Raw genomic sequence first — 23,633 nt, 5'->3', positions numbered from 1 at the left:
TCTGGCCCGTCATGTCGTCCGCTAGACTGTCCAAAATGAGAAAGTAATTACGGAGTGAATCAATCTCAAAAAAATTAAGTGCTGCTATTTTCACCCACTTATTTTATTTTTTTATTCACCTTATTTTCCCACCTACCATATAAATTTTAAAAAACACAATCTTATTTTTCCACCCACCAATATTCCTAAAATACCCTTTTAATTATTACCTCATTTTCTCTCTCCTTTTATTCTCTCTGCTCGTGTTTTCTCTCTCTCTCTCTGATGGCCTACACATCTCTTTCTCATTTTTGCTGTATCTTATTTTCCATCTCTCTTTGTCTCTCATGTTTATTATACATCTCTCTCTGCCTCAATGGAAACTACACCATCTCTCAAATCAAACTTCCCCTGGTACATCAAGACCTTGTTCTTCTTCATCAAATATTCCACCATGTATTTCACTCTTCATCACATCTTCATGCAAAATATCCCCCACCAAATCATTGCATTCCTCAAAAACCAACGATCCATTAACCCCAAAAGCCTTCTTCACCTTCTCATACCTCAAAAAATCCTCAGCCAAACTGGTTTTGTAAGGAAAGTTCTTTGTGTAATCAACAGAGCCCAAATCTTTGAATTGTTTATTCGTCCCCAAGTTTTCAGATTTTTAATTTGTTTAATGAAAAAAATCAGAGTCCAAGAAATACTCATCTCCCAATGCTTTAAGTAATCGTAAAGATCTTAGAAATTCTGTTCAAATAGGATTTCCTTACTTTTTCACCAAAATCGTTCTCTTCAACATCAATTCTCTTGTTATTCTCTTCTTCACAATAACAATTTGATTGAATGAATAAAAAAAGATAAGAAAATTATTTGAGAATTATGTTCTGAACACTGAAAAATCATAAGAAGAATCATGAGTAAGGAGTCGTAGCTTTCTTATGTTTTTTTTCTTTCTGTCAAACGATAGGGTTCGTGAGAACTTGAGAATTCTATGTCTTCTTTTTTTTTCCTCTTTCTTTTTCCTTAAGTTCTTTTAAGTCATTTTACAATAGGATTAAATTTGTCTTTAAAAGTTTAAAGATAAAGTTGATGGGAAAATATATCAACACTCAAAAAATTTTGTGAATACTACATGATACGTTTTATATTATAACACATATATAAAATATATTACATAACCATATTATCGTAATATTCTATAATCTCTCTGTGGAATGGCCACATCCGCATTCAATTTCATATCTTTATTGATTTTTAGAAGATTCCAAATCAGATATTGATTATTTTAGAGGGCAGGATTTAAACATATTCACATGAATGGCCCACTTCTACCAGGACCGCCCTCTAAATCTAAACCAAAAAGATCTATAATATGAGAAAGCGTTGAATATTGGCGAAGGCATGTAATGTATCAGCATGAATTGACAGTTGTGTAGTGAACTGTTAATATTGACATTCGATTAAATTAGAATTATCCATTCTTAAATTATAAAATGTGACTCATGATACTCGTGAGTTCTTTTTAAATATTTTTAATTCGACAATACTTGATTTGCTTTCATCATCACCAAAATCTAGGCAGACCCCACGGCTTAAGACAACTTGGCAATTAGAAAATAGAGATAATCAAATGGGCAGGCAGGGATGAATGATCTTACTCATCAACCATCACCAGCATTATTAACAAATACTAAATATTATTATAGGTACACACTTAAAATTTATATTCCTTTTTTTTTCTTTTCCTTTTGGGCTAATTGGATTGATTCTTTATTTAATCAGAATATAAGTCATAACCAACTCCCATTTCCAGAATTTAAAATTAATAGCTCGCAATAATTTGAAGAAAGAAGCAATATTGTCGAAAAAATATTATAATTTAGAAGAAGCACCATATTTTGTCATTCCTTGAAATAATGTATGAAGTAATCTGTAATTGTGCATATTCAGCATATCAGCATATGTATATACATATAACGGCTGAGACTGAGAGCCCTCAACCATCCACCCATCAGCCATCCAAAATTGAGATCCAGTTAACAATTACATAATTACAAGGGCAAGTAAAATGGATTATACAGAATTATCTTTGGAACACATGCGATCTTGCTCCTCACTTATTTAGCATATCAGGAATATCCTTTCTGGAAATAACAGTAACTGGAGAGGCAGAAAGGCGATTGTGTTTATCTGAAACCACCGGGTAATCGAGTTTCTTACTGTCCTTTTCCTCTTTGTAAGACTTTGCAGGCGATGTTGATCCAAATATCTGTACTGTTAAGCTTCCACCTGCAGATAAACATGAACCAGACATGTAAATGCATATGGAAAGCAACCACTAATAATTATAAACATCAACTAATCAGTATTTCCCTGTTTGAGTTTGAATATCGGTACGCATTAAGGTTAATTTGTCAAACTTTTAGCCAATAGAACATCTAGTTGACAAACCAACTAGTTGAGCACACTACCCTTCTCATTTCAAGCAACAACAGGCAGGTGCAGGGTTTCAGAAGCACATCTTTAAAATCATTTAATAACAAAAGAATTTAATTCTTCTATCCTGGGAAAGAGCACAATGAAGAGGATATGTACGTTCCTATTCCAATAAAATCATTTAAACTTTAACTCATGGATTTTTAAATAACATACTGAACCTAATTATTGAAATTCTTATTCTTCTCAAGCTTGAATTTGACCAATTTAAGCTTTACTGAAATCCTATATAACCACGTAAATACTCAATTCTACTAAGATACAAGCTGGTTAGAAGGTGAGCAGCAGATGTATAGTCCGAAAGTAGATATGTTAAATCATCAGCATTGCATCTACTAATGGTAAGGTAATATTTGGTAATTGGTAGTTTAACAATAATAGCTGAATTTACTTTACCTAGCACCAGTGCAGCTCCAATCCAACCAGTAGTGCCCCACCTTTCCCCAAGGAGAAACCACGCAAAACCAGCACCCCAGATTGGCTCCAAGCCATAAATTATTGCTGTTTCTGTGGCTGATACATCACGCATTGCAGCCATCTGTAAAAGTAATTCTCTATTTAAAAATTTAAGCTAAAAACGTTTCAAATAATGCTTGGGATTTATTTGGTTTAGCAAGAGCGTAAGGAGTATCCTCAACCAGAGGTCCTATAATCTACAAATGTTCATTTCGTATTGGACATAACCTGTGTATCCAATGAATCCCAGGAAACACAGCAACGCAAGATCAAATGGTTGACAACCTCAGATGAGCATTTGCACATACCTCTACCCATAAGCATAGACCAGTCGAGAATATGCCCGAGTACAGTGCAGGTATCCATGGAAACACCACCATCCACTCCCAGAATATCTTCCACGTCCACAGTGATGGGTTACAATCTTGGAGGCCCCCGGACCCTGATCCAATGCAATACCACATTGTTGACATGATAGCAACAACGCATACCTAAATGGAATCTTAGAACCTTAGAAGACCACCGATGAATATTAACAAGTAGAATTCATTCCATATCTAACAAACATGGACATAATGACAATAAATACTAACCTCATAACCGAGCAGAGGTAAGAAATTTTCTCTTTTCGTGTTTCTTGAAATGTGTTCAGTTCTTAACATATGGACACCAAAAAACACAGCGCTTAAGAAGTTCAACAAATCTCCAACCTGAAAAGGTTTGGAAGCATGCAATTTTACTAAGAGCAAGAGAGAGAAAGACCGATCACCAATTATATAAAAAATCACAGATGATTCTATAAACATCTTATCAAGTGTAAGACAACTCACACTGGGTGGAGATCCGCTGGATTCCAGCATTGCAACTCCTATGATAGACATGAGAGCTCCGAACCAGGTACGAGCGGGGACTATTGCTCCTAACATACCATCAAGCAATGGAACTATAACTACCTGTTAAATTCACCCAGAAAATGTCAACATTGTACCTTTAGGTACACCCAGCAAACAATCAATTTGCACTCCTATATATGCATAGAAGGTTAACTAAGAGACTTACAGTGAACATGGATATAAATGATGCGCGACCAGCATCTGATGTTAGCAATCCAAGAGCCTGCATGAGATACCCTAGACTGACCCAGAAACCCAACTCAATCCCTGCATTACGGGTATGAATATCACCTCGTGCTCGGAACACAAATGGGATGAATGGAATGGCCGACACAGCAAACCGAACAACAGTAAAGGCTGCTGGGTCCATGATCGCTTCCACCTCTTTCACAACCGAGAAGTTACTGGCTGCAACAAGTGAAAAAGATGAGTGGAACAAATTAAAATTGTGATTCATGCACTTTCAATACACCATACGAGCCTGGACTTCATAACCCAAATCGCTTTCACTTCCAGAGGTTGAAAAGGCCGCAGTTGGTTTGCATTATGGATCAGTGATTAAACATCTCTTGAATAATAGAAAGTAAGTTCTGCCAACTCAATACCAATGCACAGTAAGCTCTTACTTCCTAGCGGGAAGACATATATAATTTTCACTTCTGATTGAACAACGAGTTCTTTCAAGTTTCCACACTGACTTATTTGTGCTTTCCTATTGATTCTCCCACTAAAACTCTAAATCATCTCTGTGTTCAGTAACTTCACTTGCCCTTTACCCTATATTTTTCTTGAGCTACCATTACACATTGTTAAATGTAACAATTTTTTGTTCTTTTCTTTAATTTTATGAGCAACCAGACATAAGGCAGAGATTATTTATGGAAATATTACAATTTTAATAATGCTCAACTTTTAGGGAGAAAAAAAAAAAAGGGAAGAAACTTTACCATAAACAACGGTGATAACGTTGAGCAAAATGATGCTTCGAACTTTCTTAGAGGCGAAAAATATCCTTCGCCACAGAGATCGTTTCCCAAAGAAGGACTTGAAGCTCAGGGTCGTTATTCTATTTTCGTCTTCAGATCGATTTCCATTTGAACTTCTAACTAATTTGCTTGGATTCGGACTCGCACTATCCAATTTCAGGGGCTTTCTCAGTCCCTGCTTGGCAGTAGATTTAGAGCTACTAGAAGAAGGAGAAGAAGAAGCCGTGAAACGAGGCCGTTTTTGTGGAGCTGAGTGGAAGGAAGAGAGACTTGAGGAGTTAGAAGAGCATTTAACTGTGACGGTGGCGTGGGTCGGTGAGTTCCATGACCATCCACATGGTGATTGGGCAGCCATGGCTCAGAGCCTGAGAGCGCTGAGCAGTGCAGAGGACCGAGAGAAACTTCTCGCTGTGGCTGAGAGAACATTTCACCCGCTAGACTCGAAATTACTGAAAGGACCTCGCATTGGCAGCCGGACAAAATATCTGCAGCGTATCGATGAAATGTCAGTTTAGTCAAATGGCAGATAGAAACGACAACGTTTGGGTCCTCCTCTGTTCCTCTTAAGAAAAAACCAACGACAATTCGGTTAGTTGAGAGAATGAGAAGAGTGATGCAAATACCATGGAGCTCCAGAAGAAGCCATTGCATGATGGGCATGACCAAGCTTTGGTTCAGTCTCTCACTTCAACCACTTGCCTCAATTCTCCAATTTTCTTCTCTCACCCAAACCCAAAACCCCTCCAATCCACCAATTGCTCTGACCAAGCAAGTCTTCACCACCCTCTTACAATCATGCTCTTCCTACCCAAACCACCTCAAGCAAATTCATGCCCTCATCCTCACCACAGGCCTCTCTATCAAGAACAGCCTCACCACCCAACTTCTCACCAATCTCACACTTTTAAGGGACATGTCCTATGCCCGCCAATTATTCGACCAAATGCACAAGCCACGCGTTTTTCTATGGAACACCCTTATCAAAGCCTATGTGAAAAATGGTATTTTTACGGAGGCGGCTTTTGTTTATAGACAAATGCACCTTCTGGGTGTTCGTCCTGACCAGTTTACTTACACGTTTGTGGTCAAGGCATGTGCTGAACTGCCCGAATTATGGGCTGGATCAGCTGTCCTTGCCCATGTGGTGAAATATGGGTTGGAATTCGTTGCTATGGTGAGGACTGAGCTGATACTAATGTTTGCGAAATTCGGAGAATTGGGTATGGCGGATTTTCTATTTGAAACTATGGTTGAGAGGGATTTGATTGCTTGGAATGCTTTCATTGCGGCTTGTGTACAAAATGGCAATGCTGGTAAGGCTCTTGCATTGTTTCGCCAGATGGATGTAGCTGGAATTAAGCATGATGCTGTTAGTGTTGTGAGTGCCTTTTCAGCTTGTGGTCAATTAGGGTGTTTGGAGAATGGGCAAGAAATCTATGGGATCATGAGAAAATATGGGATTGTTTGCAATATAATTGTTGCCAATGCACAGCTTGATATGTATGTGAAATGTGGTAGCATAGACATGGCTGAGGCGTTGTTTGAGGATATGCCTCAGAGAAATGTTATTTCCTGGAGCACTATGATAATAGGGTATTCCATAAATGGGGAGAGTGAAAAGGCATTGAATATGTTTTCGAGGATGCAAAAACATGGAGTGCAACCAAACCATGTCACTTATCTTGGAGTTTTGTGTGCATGTAGCCATGCTGGGCTTGTAAATGAAGGCAAAGCTTATTTTAGTCACATGGTCCAATCTGGTAACAAGAATATTCGACCAAAAATAGAGCACTATGCATGTATGGTTGACCTTCTAGGCCGGTCAGGACATCTTGAGGAGGCCTATAATTTCATAAGAAGTATGCCAATTGAACCGGATTCTGGGGTGTGGGGAGCTTTATTGGGTGCCTGTACAATCCACCAAAATGTTGAACTGGGCCAGCATGCAGCTGATTTACTTTTTGAAGAAGCTCCAGATATTGGTTCATATCATGTCTTAATGTCAAACATATATGCGGCTGCTGGAAGATGGGATTTTGTTGATAAGGTGAGGCTCAGAATGAGAAAAAGAGGTGTTAAGAAAATAGCTGCCTACAGCTCCGTTGAATGTAATGGGAAATTCCACATTTTCTATGGTGGAGACAGATTGCACCCAGAGTCATCAGAAATATATGAGAAGTTGGAGGACTTATTGAGAGAAGTGAAGAGTATAGGTTACATTCCAAATACCAGCTCCGTGTTTCATGATGTAGACATGGAGGAAAAGGAAGCCACACTGAACAGTCACAGTGAAAAGCTTGCCGTTGCATTTAGTCTTATAAATTTGAGGCCTGAATGCCCAATTAGGGTGGTGAAGAATCTGAGGATTTGTGACGACTGCCATAGTTTCTGTAAATTTGTATCTAAAACTACCAAAAGGGAGATTGTCATGAGAGATAAAATCCGTTTTCATCATTTTAGAAATGGTGATTGTTCATGCAACAACTTTTGGTGATCGCAAGAAATACTAATGACTGGCATATGGTGATTGAAGAAGAACCAAGGATGAGCTCATAATAGATACTAGCTATGGCTCGAAGGTAACTATTATATTGCCTACGTCAATGATACCTGAACTAGCTTGTGCACTTGTATTGACAAAGTATCAACGGCAGGCAACAGATATCTTATATTTGGCGACGCTGAAAAAGTGGACTTCCTACATGAACTTTTGCACGGCTCTAAGAGGTTTGAGGAAAGCAATTTTTTTGGTGGAGAATGTTTAATTTCAGTTCGTATACATCACCAAGGAATTTTGACTCAGGTTGTGAAACAGTGCTTAATGTTTGCCACAAAAATCTCATCAAGATCCTTGGCACTAGAATAAACGCCTAATGGGAGCCTTGAGAAATGGCTATACTCTCACAACTGTTTTCAAGATAGATTGCAGAGACTAAAGGTAGTGGTAGATGTTGCCTGAATATTTGCATATCTCCATCATGGTTATTCAGTATCTGCCTCGCTGTGATAAAAAGCCAAAGCATTGTCCTTCTTGAGGAAGGTATGGTTGCACCTGTATCTGACATTGACATTGACATTTCCAAACTCTAGGGAAACAGAGCATCTTCAATACTAATCAAACTGTTTCTACGATTTGGATATATGGCCGTGGAACTATGTGACGTTTCTAATCTATCATCTAGGTTATGACCGTTTTCTTCTTCATTTGGATATGGTTTTATTATTTTATTATGAAGAAACCTATTTTGAGTTCAGCAATGAATGTTGTTCTTATTCTTTCTCAGAGCTTATTACAGAAGGGGGTAGTATCTACAAGAGGTAACGTTTACAGTTATGGCATAATGTTAACAGAAATTTTCACTAGAATAAAGCCGAAGGATGAACATTTTGCAGGAGAACGGGGTTTGAGAGATTGGGTTGGTGACTCATTACATGGTTCAACAGTTAAGTTGGTGACACAAATTTGCTAGGCAATGAAGAAGATCATTTTGTTGAACGAGAAGTGTATATCTTTTGTCTTTAGACATGGCATTCATCCAAGATTCACCTGTGGAGAGGATTGATATGAAATATGCGGTGACAAAATTTACGAGAATTAGGGGATGATTTCTAGCAAATATTGGCTTTGAGGTAAAGAGCCAAGCAATGTTTTTGGTATTTTCTTGTTTGTTTCCTCTATGTAAAGACCATGTATGCATTTGTACTTTGAGCACTTTCAATATACATGTCCATTAACAGGTGCAAGCTACCAATTCCCCTGCACAGGTTATGTTCATTTTATGTTGTTTTGTAGTGTTTGCAATGTTAGCTTTGTTGGTCTTCTGTGCCTGCATTGTTGCCTCTCATCTGCTACGAGACCCCTTTATCCTCAGTGAGTTCCCCATGCCCCTTCTCAGTTTCCGCCCTTTTTTTTTTTCTCAACCCCTCCACCTGACCTTCGGTTGCCTCTCAGACCCAAAATTTCATATAAGCATTATTAAAAAAAAAATCCTCTCCCAAGGAAATTTTGGGTGTGACACATTTTCCAATAATGTTACACTCACAAACTTCGTTCAATTCAACTTTACATGTTATAAAGTTCTACCTTATTATAATCTGGCATATTTAAAAGTAAATAAATAAGTGTGCTAGTACTTTATAATTAGACTGCATCTTGTTGTCAAGGACTCAAGTGGGTGCAGTTACTGTTTTTAAGGAATAAAGATATTAAAGTCAATAAATCAATTCATGAGTAGAAAAGTGGGATTAGATGTTCCTCTATTGATAAAAAAACAAATTGTAATTAATCGTTAAAGATTCAAGGGGAAAAACAATCAATGAAAAGTTGAGAGTTGTAAAAAAGCAATCTTATTCATTATTCTGCCATTCTGGTTTCTCCTGCGTATCTATCAACTTACGAGTCGACGACCCATATAATAATAAAGTCTCTTTTCAAGCTGCCCTGTCACAAAACAAAAGTCAAATTTATACTCGTGATATGGTAGTTGGATGGCAAAACAGTACTATTCCGGTTGCAATTAAATTTTCTCTATGTGACGACATGCCAACTTTCTAACTTGGAAGTTCCATATATTTACTACTCGAAGGGTAAAGGGACCAAATGCCCAGATATCATTCTTCCAAGAAACATGTCTCTGTCGTTAACCGAAAGGAAATACCAACAAAACCCTGCGCTGCTTTGGTCAATCACTGCAAGCAATTTTCTCTCCATTTTAACTCCCAAGGTCACCATGCCCATTTCTTCCTAGTTGTTTGTTAGTGCATTATCTTATATTATTATGTTCCAACTTGGCTCTGACCCAAAACAAAACCATTGATGATACTTGCCTTATTTTTTTTCTTCCTATTTTGTTGAAATTGATGCTACTTTGGTAATGGTTGGCTTAAACAAAAACCAATTATCACTAACTAAATATATCCACAATCCAATCGACCATCACCAAGTTATAACTTGTAATGATGAAGAAGGCGATCTACATTGATATGTATGAAGCATATTTTTGGTGGTTGATGATGTTGTGATAAACTTGGCTTTCAGCCAACTTGTCGACCAGCGTGGGGCCCTTCCTTGGTTATGATTTCTAAATTCTTGATAACAAAAAAAAATGGCCATATTTATTCAATGAAGATGTTGATGGAACCAAATATTTAAATTAAAATTTCAAAAAAAAACCCTAGCTCGCGATGGAATGCAAAATCTTGGGGTGGGTGGAAGCAATAAACGGGTTTTATGGGAGTTGACAAAGAGAGAGATGAGGTAGTTGCATTTCGATCAGACCCTCTTTAACTCACACATTTATGAATGATTCCAAGCAAACATTCATCTCATGGGGAAATACCACTTTCCCCAAAAATAATAACCCTCGACATCTTTATTAGGTGAGAAGAGAGATAGCTACAATCTTTTCATTTTTGAACTAATCAAAAACTACTTAATTACATTATTAATTAATTATGAGAATCTTTTGTTTTCTGGCCAATTTTGATTTGGGGAGGCGAGCTGTTTTTTTATTTTTTTTTATTTTTTATAGGTTTCACAGATTCAGCTTACACAACTCATTCCAAGGAAGTTTCTATGGGTTTCTTTAATTGTTGATCCAATCTTGAGAGGTTGAACTTTGTTTTGTCCACAGGTGACATTGAAGAACAACCAATATTATAATCTGAAGTGGAGCTGTGGCTGCCCTTAATAATTTAAGTCTAATAAGAGCACCCTCCTCCTCCTGCTCCTATAGTAAATGTAAAATAAAGGCAAGGACGACCAAGGAAGAGATGGAATGGGTGGTGGTGGGTGGGGGAGTGAAGTGCCCGGAGGGCTCTGCTCCATGCAAAAACTTGAGCACCATTAATACCATGTTGGGGGAATAGAATAGAAACCCTAATAAGTCCAGACTGAGGTGAGGAAGCGTGTTGGCCCATAGAGACAGGCATCCTCATTGGAAGAAAAAATGAAATGGGTGCATTTAAGTCTCCAAATACAGATGAGGACTTCTAGGAACAATCAATCAAAATAGTCCCACACCCCAGCCAATAAAATATCAATTTCTATAAACCCAGCCTAGCTAAGCTACCTAGTTTTAAAGCTCAAGCCCTACTTGCCCACGTGTCTCGTTATTTAACGTTGATATTTTTCTCCAATAGTGCAGTGAGGAGCAATGGTCAGGATCATTTGCTTTGAATCAGTGCTGGGTGATTAGGTCTAATTATATTGCACGCCTCAGTAATAATGCACAATCATGGAGAAGGAGCATTAATTGGACGGTCGGATCTGCGTAACCAAACTAGTATTCGACCCTGTAGTACTATTGTTAGCCTGGGATTTTGATTTTCTTCAATGGTATATGTCTAGGGTTATGGGGATGCTGGAAATGAACAATGGCATGAAAGAATTAAAGGAGGACAACAGATGAAGAATAATAACTATACGTGCAGAAATGAATTGAAGCACAATTAAATGAATGGTAAAGAGAGAAGGTACAGAAAGCTGTAAGAAGATGACTGCAAAAAGAAACAAGAGCATTAACACTAGCCTCCCCATTTTCTTTCTCTTACCACTCTCAGCATTGCTGCCTGCCCTGCCCATAACCTCATCAAACACTACTGAAAAAGGCTAAAGCCATGCTCTCATTCTTTCTACCTAATCAAAACAACAAAAACAAAACAAAAACTGATAACATAAAACATGTTACAGTCTTTTTTCACTTGATGAGAATTCTAGCTAACTATAGGCTATAGCTAAGCTAGTAGCATTCAACCCTAGCTAGTAGTACTGGAATACACAGGAGCAGCAGCAGCAAATCGAACCCCAACCAACCACTGATATTGAAATTTCAATATGATCAATTAGTTGTGAAGGGGATTTGGACCTGTATGAACTATTCTCTTGTCATCTCCATATAGCTTGTCCGGACCACCGTTGATCCCCACAAAATGATGAACATCATGAGATGGAGTACTTGAAGGTGCATAAAACGATACCTTGCCTGGGAAACGGGTTTTCCTTGACGGTGACCTCATGAACCGGCCACCACCCAACTCATCACCATGACTGATACTGGTTCTACTGGCAGAAACCACCAAATTACTTGTTGGAGCAAAAATTAAAATGACCCAGAAGAAGAAGATTGCAAAATTTCTAGCTTCACCACGCCCATGTCTGCTTCCTCCTGTTGTTGTTGTTGTCGCACCACTACTTTGTAGGCCTTCTCTAGCAGCAGCAGCAGAAGCAGCTCTCATTGCACCAACTAAAAATGGTAATGGCAGAGACTAATAAAAACCATAAAAACCTTGATATGAGCTCTAACTAGCTTCTACTGTGCACTAGTGGAAATGGAAGTGGGGTTTTTTCTATTTTGGGTAGTAATTGTTGAGTGAAGGAGAGGAGAGAAAGCTTAAAAACCTCTGGTGGTGCAATTCTTCCTTGTCTGGCGGGTCTACGCTAGGCACATGATCTTGACCCTTGATTCCTGGAACCTTCTTATATTTCTTATTTCACTTCTTCTGAATAACTTGGGAGTCTGCACCTTTTACTCACCCCACCACTCACCACTGCTTTGTTTTTCCTTGCTTTGCTTTGCTTTTCGGTATCTGTTTGGTTTTTTTTGTGGGGTTTGATGTTGTTGTACATATATAAATATATATATATATGTATATTTATAATGAATATCATATATGCTGCTGGCTTGGAGTTGGAGAGGGTGTGGTGTGTGGGACTGTCCAGTATTAATAGCCGTTGTCCCCGGAACATTTTCAAATCTAATCTATATACGTTTGTGAAAAATGGAGCATTTCTAAACCAACTCGGTGGCCGTACCATTTTTTGCTTGTGCACAGAAACTCCTTATAAATTATAATTTATATATAGGGATTTTACTCTACTAGCTAAGTAAACAATAAGCACGTGCATTAATAACATATTATATTAGCATTAGTTAAGTAAATTTTATTTATACAGTATAGTTTGGTAATGGTAGGTAGTAATTTTGGGTGTGTTGAGTAAAATTGATAAGGTGTACGTAGGTCTTTATCAGCGTCATGATTGGAAGCGTGTGATATTTAATCAGTCACATTCAGATTTGGTGCTGTAGACCAGCGCATGCAGCTCATAGCTTGCCATCACCAAAATTGGGAATGCCAGCTCACTCAACCACCACTATACAGGAACAGGAGGAGAGGAGAGGCCTACTTCATTTCATTAGCTGGGAAGGGAGACCAACACTAGCTAGTCCACCATGATCAGATCTTGTTCATAATAATATAATATCAATTTTAACGGTATCAAGTCAAAGCAAGATAGCAAGATTGACTATATCAATGATCAATCTGTGATCGTTAAAATCAATCAATCAAAGGTCTTGATTTGAATCTTGTCTCACGTTCCGTAAAAATAAATAATACTAGTAAAGGCAGATGGGTTAGACCAGTTGACTAGAGTCATAACTCCGGCTCTTACACTTATATTCGATGATCGTAAATGTCAATTCAATTCAAAAGACAGACAATGGGCCACTTTCGGCCCAATCTGATCTCAGACTGAATTATAGGCCATCAGTCTATCAGACAAGAGCCCAACGGGCCTAGATAATCGTATATGGGCCTTTGCCCAATTAATCTAGAATATTGGAAGGATATTATGAGACGGCACATTTTGATACGATTTTGGGAATATGCGAGAGCAGGGACGACGGACATTGGAGGAAGATTCCTGAGTCATGCGCATCTCCCTCTCTCTCTTTCTTTTTTCCAACTCAAACTGAAATAACCACCCTTTCAATCCAACCTTCCTTTGCTCTTTCTATTTATTTTAACATTTCATTCCCTTCTATTTACACCCAACCCACCTCCTCTTCTTTCCCCAGCTCCACCAATCTTCCACATCTTCCCAGGTTCTCTCTCTCTCTCTCTCTCTCTCTCTCTCTCTCTCTCTCAGGATTCGCACAGTTTGTTGTGATGTTTTTTTAAGGTCAATGTTGGTGGCTTGCTTGCTTGTTTTTTACTTAATGAACCACTATGGAATTTTTGTTTTGGTTCGGAATTCGGGTGTATTTTATCGGTGGCGAATTTAATATTTGCTTTCTGAAGAAAATCGGATAATGGGTTATGGTTGTGATTCGGGGTTTTGTTATGCACATGGATGTGCTTATAATCTGTTTGATAAAACACCGCTTCGTAATGTGAACTGCTTCTGGGTTGTCGTCCAGTTATGTTGGATTTTGAGCTCAAAATATCTGCTTTTTTTTTTTCTTTTTTTTTTTTTTGGAGCTTTGGAGTATGGAGTATGGGTGTGTTATGCATTTTGATTAAAATTGTTTCTCTAGTAGAAGCTAGGGGAGTGTGTGTGTGTGTGTTGAGGAGGCTTTCTAAGGAGGGATCTTACAACTAGCCAAAGGGAATGCCTTGCAAATTTTAGGGGGCTGGTTGAAATGTAGAGGGTTCTTTTGAGTGTAGGACCTTTGTCGACCCCCTCCCTCCCTGTAGAATGGGATCTCACGCCATGAACTGTTCGATTTAAAGAAATCAAACCTCTCCCTTTGGATTTCCCATGCTAATGGAGAGTTGCCTTTTCCAGTTTTCCTAGCCAAAGAGGGCTCTTTCAGTCAGAGAAAGAATTAAAACCATAGATATAAAAAATCATTATATATGGGATGCAAATTTCGTGGTTTTTTATATATTTAAATTCCCTTAATTTCAAGCTTCAATGGTTGCTCAACATTATCATGTGCTCTGCTCTTAATTTGTAAAACTATTGTTGTTGTTTTGTAGTGGTACCCTTTTAAGAGGCATATTGGCTCGCAGTTGGGACACTTCTTCCAACAATTGCCAGCAAGTGTTTGCTGGCAAAAGATTGCTTGCCTTATTACAGAAGAACTTATGAGTCCCCAGAGTACATTGAACCCAAGTAGAGCCCTAGAGGGCATGCACGGGGTGCGTGTGGTGCCATATTCACTGTTTGAATCAGAGGAGACTACTCAAGATGGGGACCTTCCTCACTCAACTTGTGGAAGTTCGGCTGTTGGAGCAAATCAGCAACTTTTTATGCAGTAAGTGAGAAACCTGATTAATGAGACTTGTTTATCAGCATATGCTAATAATATTTTAGGGGAGGTATGATTGCCATCAAATAGACAAGATTAAGCTATGAGTACTAATTATTTAAAATAATTATAATGCATTCAATTACACATTGAAGAACAAATGCAAGCAATTCCACAGCTATTAACTTTGTCTGCATTGTCTCCAGGCGAGTATGGCAGCAAAGACCGCCATGTTTGAAGCCCATCCAGGGCTGCATTCAAGGTATTATAAATATAAATGCATTTTTTATCTTTATCTGGCTTGCAATCCAATCTCTTGTATGGAAAATGCATAGCTGTTGTTAACGCATTTTCCCATTTTGTTAGGCGATCACAGTGTTGTAGAAACAGTTGCTAATGTGCTCACTTCACTTCCTTTTATAGTTCTTGGAATCCATGCCCCCAGGTAATACTTTTATGTAAGACAGTTGATGGACACATACGTAATCGTATTGATACATCATTTTTAATTAACTTTTTCTTCCTTGGGGAAACAGGAAGAATCTAAATTCAAAGATATATGCTAATTCATTAATTGGAGTTGGAGTCGCCTCAAGTTTATATCATTCTTCAAGAGGAAAACTAAGGCAATATTTAAGATGGGCCGACTATACAATGATAGCCACAGCAACAGTAGTAAGTCAGAAAAATTCCTTGAATAAATAATAGTTGGTTTCACACTCTTTATTATCAACATCCATGAAGTTGTTTCTGGATGATGCCAAATTGCTTTAGTCAAAATTAAATTCATTAAAAAGATTGTAATGGTGATTCTTCACTCAAACATGAATGTATGGAATGATGCATCTGAATTAGAATTGTTAGCGCTTAAGAGGGCCTTTTTAATTTATAAACTGAAAATATTTCTCTTCTGAGTGTGAAGGTGAGTTGGTCGATAGGAGTAACTCCTGGATTTCAGAATTTTTCAGCATTTTTTGGTTTTCTGCATTACTCACTAAGAGTCTGAGATATGTTGCTTGTTCACCTCATCTCTGAACATTTTTCTGGATTTTGTTCCTCTGAAGAAGCTCTAGGATTAATTTGTACATACTCTACTCATCTTTGGCAAGTTTACATGGATTACACCTTGTCAGTGTCATGAGTCCCCTAACTCTTAATTATCTGCAATGTGACCTTTATTTTCCAATAGAATGAATTTGCTGCAAAAGCCTACTTATCATGATAATCAAGGGAAAAAAAAAATTCAAGGAACAAAAACCAATCAGACCACCAAAAGAGGTTCAGAAACTAACACCACAATATATGATTTCTTATATAGTTTTCCTACATGTTTAATTTATTTCATATCTTCCTGTACAAAGTATTAGTTCTATCTGTGTATTTTCTTTCTTAAAAGTTACTCAGTTGCCCACTTGATATAATCGGAAATGGATCAACTCATATTTTTGCAGTGTCTCTCAAGAGCCCTCAGAAATGAAAACCCAAAATTGCTGATGGCAGCTTCTGCATTATTTCTACCGATCCAGCCTCTGATGGTTTCAGCCGTTCACACTGGAATAATGGAGGTAACTTTGTGACTTTCCTGTAATCTGTTCAATCATATGAAAAAGTTCGTGTTAAGTAACTAGTCATAGCCATAGGCAACCTGAAAATTTTTATGTTAAGCTCCTGGTTCTACAAAAATTTTACTTGACTCGTCAATTCTCTTGTTTTGTTTTCCAGGTAGCATTTGCGAAAAGAGCATTGAAAGATCCAGAGCTAAGGACGGCCCACAATGTACATAAGATGTCATCACTAGTGGGAGGTGTGCTTTTTATTGCTGATGACATGTTCCCTCAGACTCCCTTCCTTCATGCTGCCTGGCATCTCGCTGCAGCTGTTGGCGTTAGCACCTGCAATAAGCTTCTGGAGTAGTAGTTAAACAGCCAAAGAGAGCTACTACTACATCCAAATTTCAATCCAATCCATCATTCTTTTGACTCAATTGGTGGGTTACCATGATTATTATGTAACTAAAATGGTAGAAGGGACAAGGTACAACTGTACAACTGTACAACTGTACCAGGGAGGGTGTTGTCTCAGAAGTCAGAACAGCTGCGTGCATGGGCTCGACCCCTATTGGGGTAATTTTCAAAACGTCTTAAAGATGTAGTCAATCGTCTGTTCATTATGTTACTCAAGTTTGCCGTGTAAATATGATACTGGCACCCATTATTTAGTAGCTTCTTTATGAACATATTTGCAATACCTTCTCTATTTTTTCAAATATAAGCAATAGTCTAAATTACTCTAATTTAACTTAATTTACGGGGAGAGGGATTCAAACTTGGGTGCACAAAGGATGACCTCACTACTTTGACCAACTGACCTAACCAACTTCTGCATGATATCTTCTTTAAGAAGAGAAGAAAAAATGAAAAACAAAAGAGGTCTTGGAGTATTCTGTGGGTAAATTGATTGAGACACCATAAGAATATACTTTGATATCAGTTCGATGCCTCAAATTTAGGCTTATGAGTGATTCAGAAAGGAAAAACGAAATGTTTTGAGTTATCTCTAAGGAAGATGTCAAATACCAAACATCAAATTTAAATTTGATGGTTGATGTGATAATTTGACAATTACATAATTTTATTACATTTCAGTGTTCATTCAAGATAGGAAATAAATTGGAAAGAGAAAGAAGTTAAAAATTTGTAACCGTCAAATCATTCAAGATAAAGAAGAAAATAATAAAATATTCATTTGACATCTTGCTTTTAAAAACATCTCCAACCAATATGTCAAAAGTGCCATATAGACATTTAACGGCTAGAAATAACATCTCACATCACTCCAACCGATGTGTCAAAGCTAATGTGGAATGAATGCTAAAAGTTGAGATGTTATTTTTGACATCCCAAAAGCCAAATGTCAAATAAATATTTTATTATTTATTCTTTTCTTTTCTTTTTAATTAAAAATAAATCAACACTAAAATGTAATAAAATAATAATTTAATTTGACATATCGAGTGAAGTGTAAAGCTATGTAAGATGTCAACATCAGCTATCAAATTTAAATTTGATGTTTGGTATTTGACATCTCCCTTGGAGATGCTCTAAGATGTCAAAAGTAATGGTTGAACTTCTAGTCTTCATTCCACATCGGCTTTAACAATTCGGTTAGAGTGACGTGAGATGTTATTTATAGCCATTAAATATCTATGTGGCACTTTTAACATATCAGTTGAAGATGCTCTAACTAGTCTTCCATCTTTTCTCTTAAAAGGGATATTTAGTTGGTGATGATAGATCCACTCTTCCTCACTGAAAAAAAAAATGTTGGGATCTGGACTCCAGTTGCATAGCTTAGATTTAATCTACCATTCAAGAGATCTTCAAAATATCAATTTTTAGATTATAAAGTTTTAAAGAGGACAACCAAAAGGATACGAAATAGAACAGTAAATTTAAGTTTTTACCACAAAAAAACTTTCACTTTTGGAAAAAGTCAAAACTTTTTCAAAAAAGACAAAAAAAAACCCCTCAATTTTCAAACCAAAGACGTGCAAATGTAAATGATTCGTTAAGAAATCCAAAATAAATAAGAGCATTTTTGTCCATTTTGGCTTCTTTTAAAAATATTTATCTCTCCTTTGGCTTTTTCCAAAATGTCCCGATTAGAATTAGAAGTTGCATTTTCTAATCAGAGAGATATGTTCACTTTAGGAGGTACTGTTTTGATACTAAATTTTCATACAAATAATATGCACCGTTAGAACAATAGTCTAAACCACCGTAAATGCCTATAAATACCAACTAAGAGAAGATTATAAGTTACAATGACAAATGGCTCAAAGCTTTTTTCATCCAAAATAACAAATGGCACGGCTTTTATCCACTTTCGTTTTTAGAATTCCTTGTAGATGTATGTAATACACACTGCGGATACCTCAATTTTCCCAAAGTAGACGATGGGTCTGCTTGAGAATTGAGATACACTATAACAGATCTAGAGATCGAATTTCAGGTCCGACGAAGACACATAGAGAGGCTCTGCCTCCACTTTTCGCCTGATCCTGGTTCATGATAAAACCACTTTCTTTAGAATAATTCAGTTTAAATGTATTAGATCTCAAGCAAATAAGAAAAATTATTTAAAACCACAAGTATTAAGTATCAGACTATTCTTCCTTTCAATAATAGGAGTTACTTTTTTCACTTTAAGAATAAAAATCAATTTGCAATGCCATCAGACTATTCTTCCTTTCAATGTAGACTGCACAAGTCACTCCTACAACAAGAGGTAAAGATCAGTAATCCTCCAATGTAAGATGTAATTACCAATTATCTTGAGCCCATTTGCAGCCATCAGTATCCACCACATGCAAGCTGTACGCATGCCTTGATTTTGAGGACTGATTCTCAAAACTGTAGTCCAAGCATTTGACAGGAAAAAAGGAAAGGTTGGATCTTCAGACCACCCAATTAAGGCAAAATATTTAAAGGTCAACAGAAAGAGTTTATTTGAACTGACCTTTGATGAATAAGATCACCATGAATAACAACTAAAGACCCAGCTTTCACTTCAATAGGCACAAAATCCTTTTGATCATACTCAGGGGAAGGACGATCAAAGGTCACGCCCCCTTCCCCTCTAATGAACCGTCTGACAAGGCCATCTGTAAAACACAAAGAAAAATTACAAGAAAGTTTGAATACACCAAACAAATTCAAAGCCTTTCTCACAACCATAAAACTTGAAATAGGAAAAAATGTGTTCTAAGGAAGAAACAGAAAAGGAAATAAGAGGTGGGAGAGGAGAATGGTACTCTTTTGAGATCCAGGTATAGCCCATAGGCAGCCATTCGTTATTGTTGCATCTTCTAGAGCCAGCCACAGCCCTGTGCAAGTTGGTGGTTCGGTATAAAGAAATGAGTTATCCTGATGCGGTACTACCTCACCTCCAATACCTGGTTGCTGCCAATAACATTCTTGTGCATTAGTTTGCAAATAAACTCAGGATAATTTGCACATCTGAAGAAAAACAACCAATATTGACATATTAACATAGCCAAACCCATGAACATACAAAACAATGTACCACAACAAATCATGAAATTTGAAATTATACAACTAAGATTTAGCAGGCCCGTCTGCATTTTACTGTTTTAAATCATAACATTGCTAATTTCACAGTTCTGTAGACATAACTGATACCATTCTAGACCCCATCCTAACAAAAGAACACAAAACTTGTTCTAACAGGGGTGGGGCAGGTATGCTGATCAAGTCTGTACATCCTTCCTCCCCTTGTGAATGCTTGCATGCATATCTATGTGTAAATTGTTTAAACACATATGTTATACAGTCTCCGTTCCAATGTTAAATTGTATCTAGTCATTTTAAATGCATTGAATCCAATATTTTTAGGGTTCTTTCAGCCAATTAGCCCAGTTGTCAAAAACCAATCCTTTCCTCAGCCAAATGGACCTCAGGTCTACCTCAACCTGCATTTAAAAAGTACTAGAGCCTCACAAGGACATTATGTGACACCACTAGGCCTCAAACACAAGAAGATGTAATACCTTAAATATGTACATAGACTGAATGATGATGGGCCTTTTATAACCCAAGGAGGAGAACAAACTTGAAACTTTCTCAGAATAGGAGAAACCTTTAAATACTGGATCGAGCTCATGTAACGCTGCACCAAAGAGCACGTGGTTTACAAAATTAGTTTTAGTTTCAAATGCATGGAAAAAAACTAGAATTCATTTTTTTAAATTTTATTAATCCAGAGGTATTCAGAGCTTACCATGGCCAACTTTATTAATGGAAAGTTCCTTTGGTTGTTGTAGCTCTCCATCATTCCCAAAAGCTTTCTCTGCCAAAATCAAGAAGTACCAACAATTTAGCGCAACACAAACTAGAGATTATGGATGAATCAAATTGCAAAAGTGTTCAATTTCACTATTTGGAACCAAATTCCACTTGTACAAAAGTGTTCAAAAGTGTACAAATCATCTTCTTTCTTTTTTCCGGAAAGAACAAAAAAAAAAGACATAAATACAGGAATTGAAGAAGTAAATGATTCAGGGTTGTTGAAAATTGAAACATATAGTCGTATACCTTCGAAGAAAAACGAAATCTTCTCGACGCTTTCGTAGAAGTAATTGTCCGTCGACTGTTGCTGCAAAATACAATTGAAAATGAAAAAAAAATGTTTAATTACAGATAAACATAAATAACTACATAATAAAAGGAAAAAGATTAAGACACCTGATTCTTGGTAGAGAAAATAGAGGCGGAGGCGGAGCAGTCGAAGTCGTGAAGCAATTGGTCCATTCTCTTCCTCATGGCATCGATGTCCTCCGCACTGGCAAACGATTCTATAACAAAATAACCTGCAATCATAAAATTATATAACAAGTTAGCAACCCAACACACATTTTTCCAAGTCAAAAAAAGTCAAAAACAATGCTTTCTTAGGACATTTAGGAGGAGTGAGTTGGTTGTGTTTGCCTTGGGAGTTGAAGGAGTGCAATTGGTCTGGACTGAGATTTCCGACGATGCCCATGGCTTCTGCTTCTGATTCTGATTATGAAAGGCAAAAGAGGTAATTTGTGTCCTGTCCTGTCCTCTCCTCCGTGGTGTTTCTATCTTCTCTTTAGAATTGAAACGTTGAAAGGTTTGATTAATAGATCGGGATCCATATATTCTCGCGGGGTTGTCAAATGGGAAATGCCAAAGGGTGCAATGCCACGTTTCAGTTCCTTTTTCCTTTTATTTAAAAAAAAAAAAAAAAAAAAACTCTAATAAAAGGGCAACGCAACCTATTTGATTATTCAGTCAATTATAAAACTAACCTGAATCACATCTTTGTTGGTTGAATAATACTAGTCTTATCATATTTTTTATACCATAACTTTATATCGCATGATGTGGCAGTTGATGTGTACATACCACATCATGTAAAATATTAGTTTCTGTTTTTCTAATTTTATTTATTAAAATACACTTTATTTATTTAAGGGAGATTCACTATTATACCCAATATGGGGGCCAAAATTATAAAAATACCCTATATAAAATGGACTTTAGAAACACACCCAAAGCCCATTTACAACATAACAAAAAAGCTTTTAACTTCTTATAAATTACAAAACTGCCATCAATTTCTTAAAACAAGCCCAACCCCAAAATCTCATAAAAATACCCAAAGCACTCAATAGGGCATCAAAGTAATTTAATAATTAATATTAAATTCAATAAGGCCAGCTATCATTTTTTGGGTTTTTTTTGGGTTTGTTTATAGGAATTCAATTGTGTAGGGTTTATTTATAATATTAGTGCTAGAAATGGGTATATCACTAAATATCTCTTTATTTAATTGATGTGGCATATGATATGGATATGCCACATCATGTAGTATAGAAATGTGGAATAATAATGTGGTAAGTGTAGCATTACTCTTGTTGGTTTGCAGACGTTAATTAAGCAGTTGAATAAGAAAGTGAGTCCTCGCCGCTATCTTACACTTCAGTTTGAATCCCTTCATAAGTTAATTTATCACTTACACTTCAGTTTGAATCCCTTTATAAATTAATTTAACACTTGTATTCAAAATCAAAAACTAACATGAATTTATTCAAAGTCACTCTAATAAAACCATCAATAATCTTTTTTGGGTCGTGAAGCCTCAGAAATATAAATGATCATAATAATTTAAGTTAATTGTTTATAATTATAGTGTGCTTATCATATGCAGGATCATTTGTGTAGTGTATCAATTCGGCTTACGCCATTTTTGGAATAGGTGGACAACAAATAAATCTCAACCGACGACACAATTGGATCAAAAGAAGTTCTACCCTAAGACAAGCCCAATGGTAGGGGGTCTAAATATAGTGGATAAAGCCTCTTTTAGAGCTCAAAAGGAATATTCGAGGCTCCAAAAGTATCTTTACCATAATGGTGCTAGGCTATATATTTGAGCTCTAAATTTGTTTATGATGAAATTTGATTTATGTCCTTACTTTATTTTTTGTTCGTGTATATTTATATTTTGTTAATTTTTTTCTTATGAACATTTCAACTAAAAAAAATTAATATTTGGACAAGATTATGAAACTACATTTTGATTTATAGACATTGTTTGCAGAAGTGTTTATAGGAAAAAAAGAAAAAAAAAAAGAGAGTTTAAATTTGAGTGAAATGAAAAAAAGGGTAAATTAGAAAGAAAGAAAAAAAAGTGATTTTTTTTTTAAAATTTAAAAAAAAAAAAGAAAAAAAAAAGGAGACGTTGATTTGCAAAACCAAAATTTTTTCAATTAAATTAAAAAAAAGTCTTTATTCAACGAGTAATGGAGCAGCCGCAAGTCTTGCGCGATTGAGCATCAGTTTTTTATGTTCACTCGTGCCTATAGTCCAAAAATGAGTGGGTCCAGCAAGTTTCAGTGGCTTCAACCGAGTTCCTATATACATGGGTGTGGTTGCAACCCTCCGGTGGGCTGAGCCATTTAGACCCCACCATTCATCATCATTGGTGTTGCTTTTTTGAGTTGGGGCTGTACCATTTGCAGCCTTGCGGCGGATAGAGCCCTCCATTTGGCTTGCTCTTAGAACAATCAAAACGCACGCAGAAAGTTAAAAGGCCAAGGCAAAGGTAGAAAACAACGCAAAACCTTTCTGGCCACGGCCACGGCCACTGAGAAGAAACACAACAAATTACAATTTCAAAAACGTTGCGGCCAAACTATAATTACTAGTACTCATTATAAAATTCTGACAGCTAGGTTA

The 23,633-nt window shown here is 36.8% G+C and overlaps 4 protein-coding genes across 10 annotated transcripts; 2 read left to right on the top strand and 2 right to left on the bottom strand.

The window, feature by feature from the left end:
• Positions 1,862 to 5,277, bottom strand: LOC18793228. Its single transcript, XM_007223080.2, has 7 exons — positions 4,778 to 5,277; positions 3,997 to 4,238; positions 3,768 to 3,890; positions 3,531 to 3,647; positions 3,246 to 3,428; positions 2,878 to 3,019; positions 1,862 to 2,274 (listed from the first exon to the last, which is right to left on the bottom strand). Exons 1-7 carry the CDS (start codon positions 5,169 to 5,171, stop codon positions 2,099 to 2,101), a joined length of 1,377 nt encoding a protein of 458 aa, XP_007223142.1. The 5' UTR covers positions 5,172 to 5,277; the 3' UTR covers positions 1,862 to 2,098.
• On the top strand, positions 5,328 to 8,815 carry LOC18790569 (pentatricopeptide repeat-containing protein At2g01510, mitochondrial). 6 transcript variants are annotated; one of them, XM_020554885.1, is made up of 3 exons: positions 5,328 to 7,856; positions 8,101 to 8,134; positions 8,210 to 8,815. In XM_020554885.1, exon 1 carries the CDS (start codon positions 5,418 to 5,420, stop codon positions 7,308 to 7,310), a length of 1,893 nt encoding a protein of 630 aa, XP_020410474.1. In that variant the 5' UTR covers positions 5,328 to 5,417; the 3' UTR covers positions 7,311 to 7,856; positions 8,101 to 8,134; positions 8,210 to 8,815. The 6 variants fall into 6 exon arrangements, with proteins under 6 accessions (XP_020410474.1, XP_020410473.1, XP_007226881.2 ...); XM_020554884.1 differs by having other exon boundaries at positions 5,328 to 7,998; XM_007226819.2 differs by having other exon boundaries at positions 5,328 to 7,395; positions 7,471 to 8,815.
• On the top strand, positions 13,467 to 17,140 carry LOC18789728. Its single transcript, XM_007223669.2, has 7 exons — positions 13,467 to 13,701; positions 14,579 to 14,856; positions 15,057 to 15,112; positions 15,217 to 15,295; positions 15,387 to 15,525; positions 16,302 to 16,415; positions 16,573 to 17,140. Exons 2-7 carry the CDS (start codon positions 14,687 to 14,689, stop codon positions 16,762 to 16,764), a joined length of 750 nt encoding a protein of 249 aa, XP_007223731.1. The 5' UTR covers positions 13,467 to 13,701; positions 14,579 to 14,686; the 3' UTR covers positions 16,765 to 17,140.
• Positions 18,549 to 21,562, bottom strand: LOC18792103 (phytanoyl-CoA dioxygenase). Of its 2 annotated transcripts, XM_007223223.2 has the most exons (9): positions 21,357 to 21,558; positions 21,114 to 21,238; positions 20,964 to 21,024; positions 20,650 to 20,718; positions 20,420 to 20,538; positions 19,664 to 19,811; positions 19,369 to 19,513; positions 19,176 to 19,262; positions 18,549 to 18,910 (listed from the first exon to the last, which is right to left on the bottom strand). In XM_007223223.2, exons 1-9 carry the CDS (start codon positions 21,409 to 21,411, stop codon positions 18,844 to 18,846), a joined length of 876 nt encoding a protein of 291 aa, XP_007223285.1. In that variant the 5' UTR covers positions 21,412 to 21,558; the 3' UTR covers positions 18,549 to 18,843. The 2 variants fall into 2 exon arrangements, with proteins under 2 accessions (XP_007223285.1, XP_020411582.1); XM_020555993.1 differs by lacking the exons at positions 18,549 to 18,910; positions 19,176 to 19,262 and adding an exon at positions 19,004 to 19,125 and having other exon boundaries at positions 21,357 to 21,562.

The sequence above is a fragment of the Prunus persica genome, chromosome G1, assembly GCF_000346465.2.
Source record: "Prunus persica cultivar Lovell chromosome G1, Prunus_persica_NCBIv2, whole genome shotgun sequence".
In the NCBI taxonomy this organism is placed as follows: Eukaryota; Viridiplantae; Streptophyta; class Magnoliopsida; order Rosales; family Rosaceae; genus Prunus; species Prunus persica.
The sequence above is the reverse complement of the archived record's forward strand: the minus strand, read 5'-3'. Positions and strand labels throughout refer to the sequence as shown.

What these genes read in the sequence shown, in the direction of transcription:
- LOC18793228 (XM_007223080.2), bottom strand. Translation starts at nt 5,171, where the DNA reads ATGGCTGCCCAATCACCATGTGGATGGTCATGGAACTCACCGACCCAC. An exon ending in CGTTATCACCGTTGTTTATG is followed by an intron (nt 4,239 to 4,777) that starts GTAAAGTTTCTT and finishes CACTTGTTGCAG; the next exon opens with CCAGTAACTTCTCGGTTGTG. An exon ending in TACCTCTGCTCGGTTATGAG is followed by an intron (nt 3,429 to 3,530) that starts GTTAGTATTTAT and finishes GATTCCATTTAG; the next exon opens with GTATGCGTTGTTGCTATCAT.
- LOC18790569 (XM_007226819.2), top strand. Translation starts at nt 5,418, where the DNA reads ATGAGAAGAGTGATGCAAATACCATGGAGCTCCAGAAGAAGCCATTGC.
- LOC18789728 (XM_007223669.2), top strand. Translation starts at nt 14,687, where the DNA reads ATGAGTCCCCAGAGTACATTGAACCCAAGTAGAGCCCTAGAGGGCATG. An exon ending in AATCAGCAACTTTTTATGCA is followed by an intron (nt 14,857 to 15,056) that starts GTAAGTGAGAAA and finishes CATTGTCTCCAG; the next exon opens with GCGAGTATGGCAGCAAAGAC. An exon ending in CTTGGAATCCATGCCCCCAG is followed by an intron (nt 15,296 to 15,386) that starts GTAATACTTTTA and finishes TTGGGGAAACAG; the next exon opens with GAAGAATCTAAATTCAAAGA.
- LOC18792103 (XM_007223223.2), bottom strand. Translation starts at nt 21,411, where the DNA reads ATGGGCATCGTCGGAAATCTCAGTCCAGACCAATTGCACTCCTTCAAC. An exon ending in GGTGATCTTATTCATCAAAG is followed by an intron (nt 19,263 to 19,368) that starts GTCAGTTCAAAT and finishes CTTGGACTACAG; the next exon opens with TTTTGAGAATCAGTCCTCAA. An exon ending in AAATGGGCTCAAGATAATTG is followed by an intron (nt 18,911 to 19,175) that starts GTAATTACATCT and finishes ATCATGAACCAG; the next exon opens with GATCAGGCGAAAAGTGGAGG.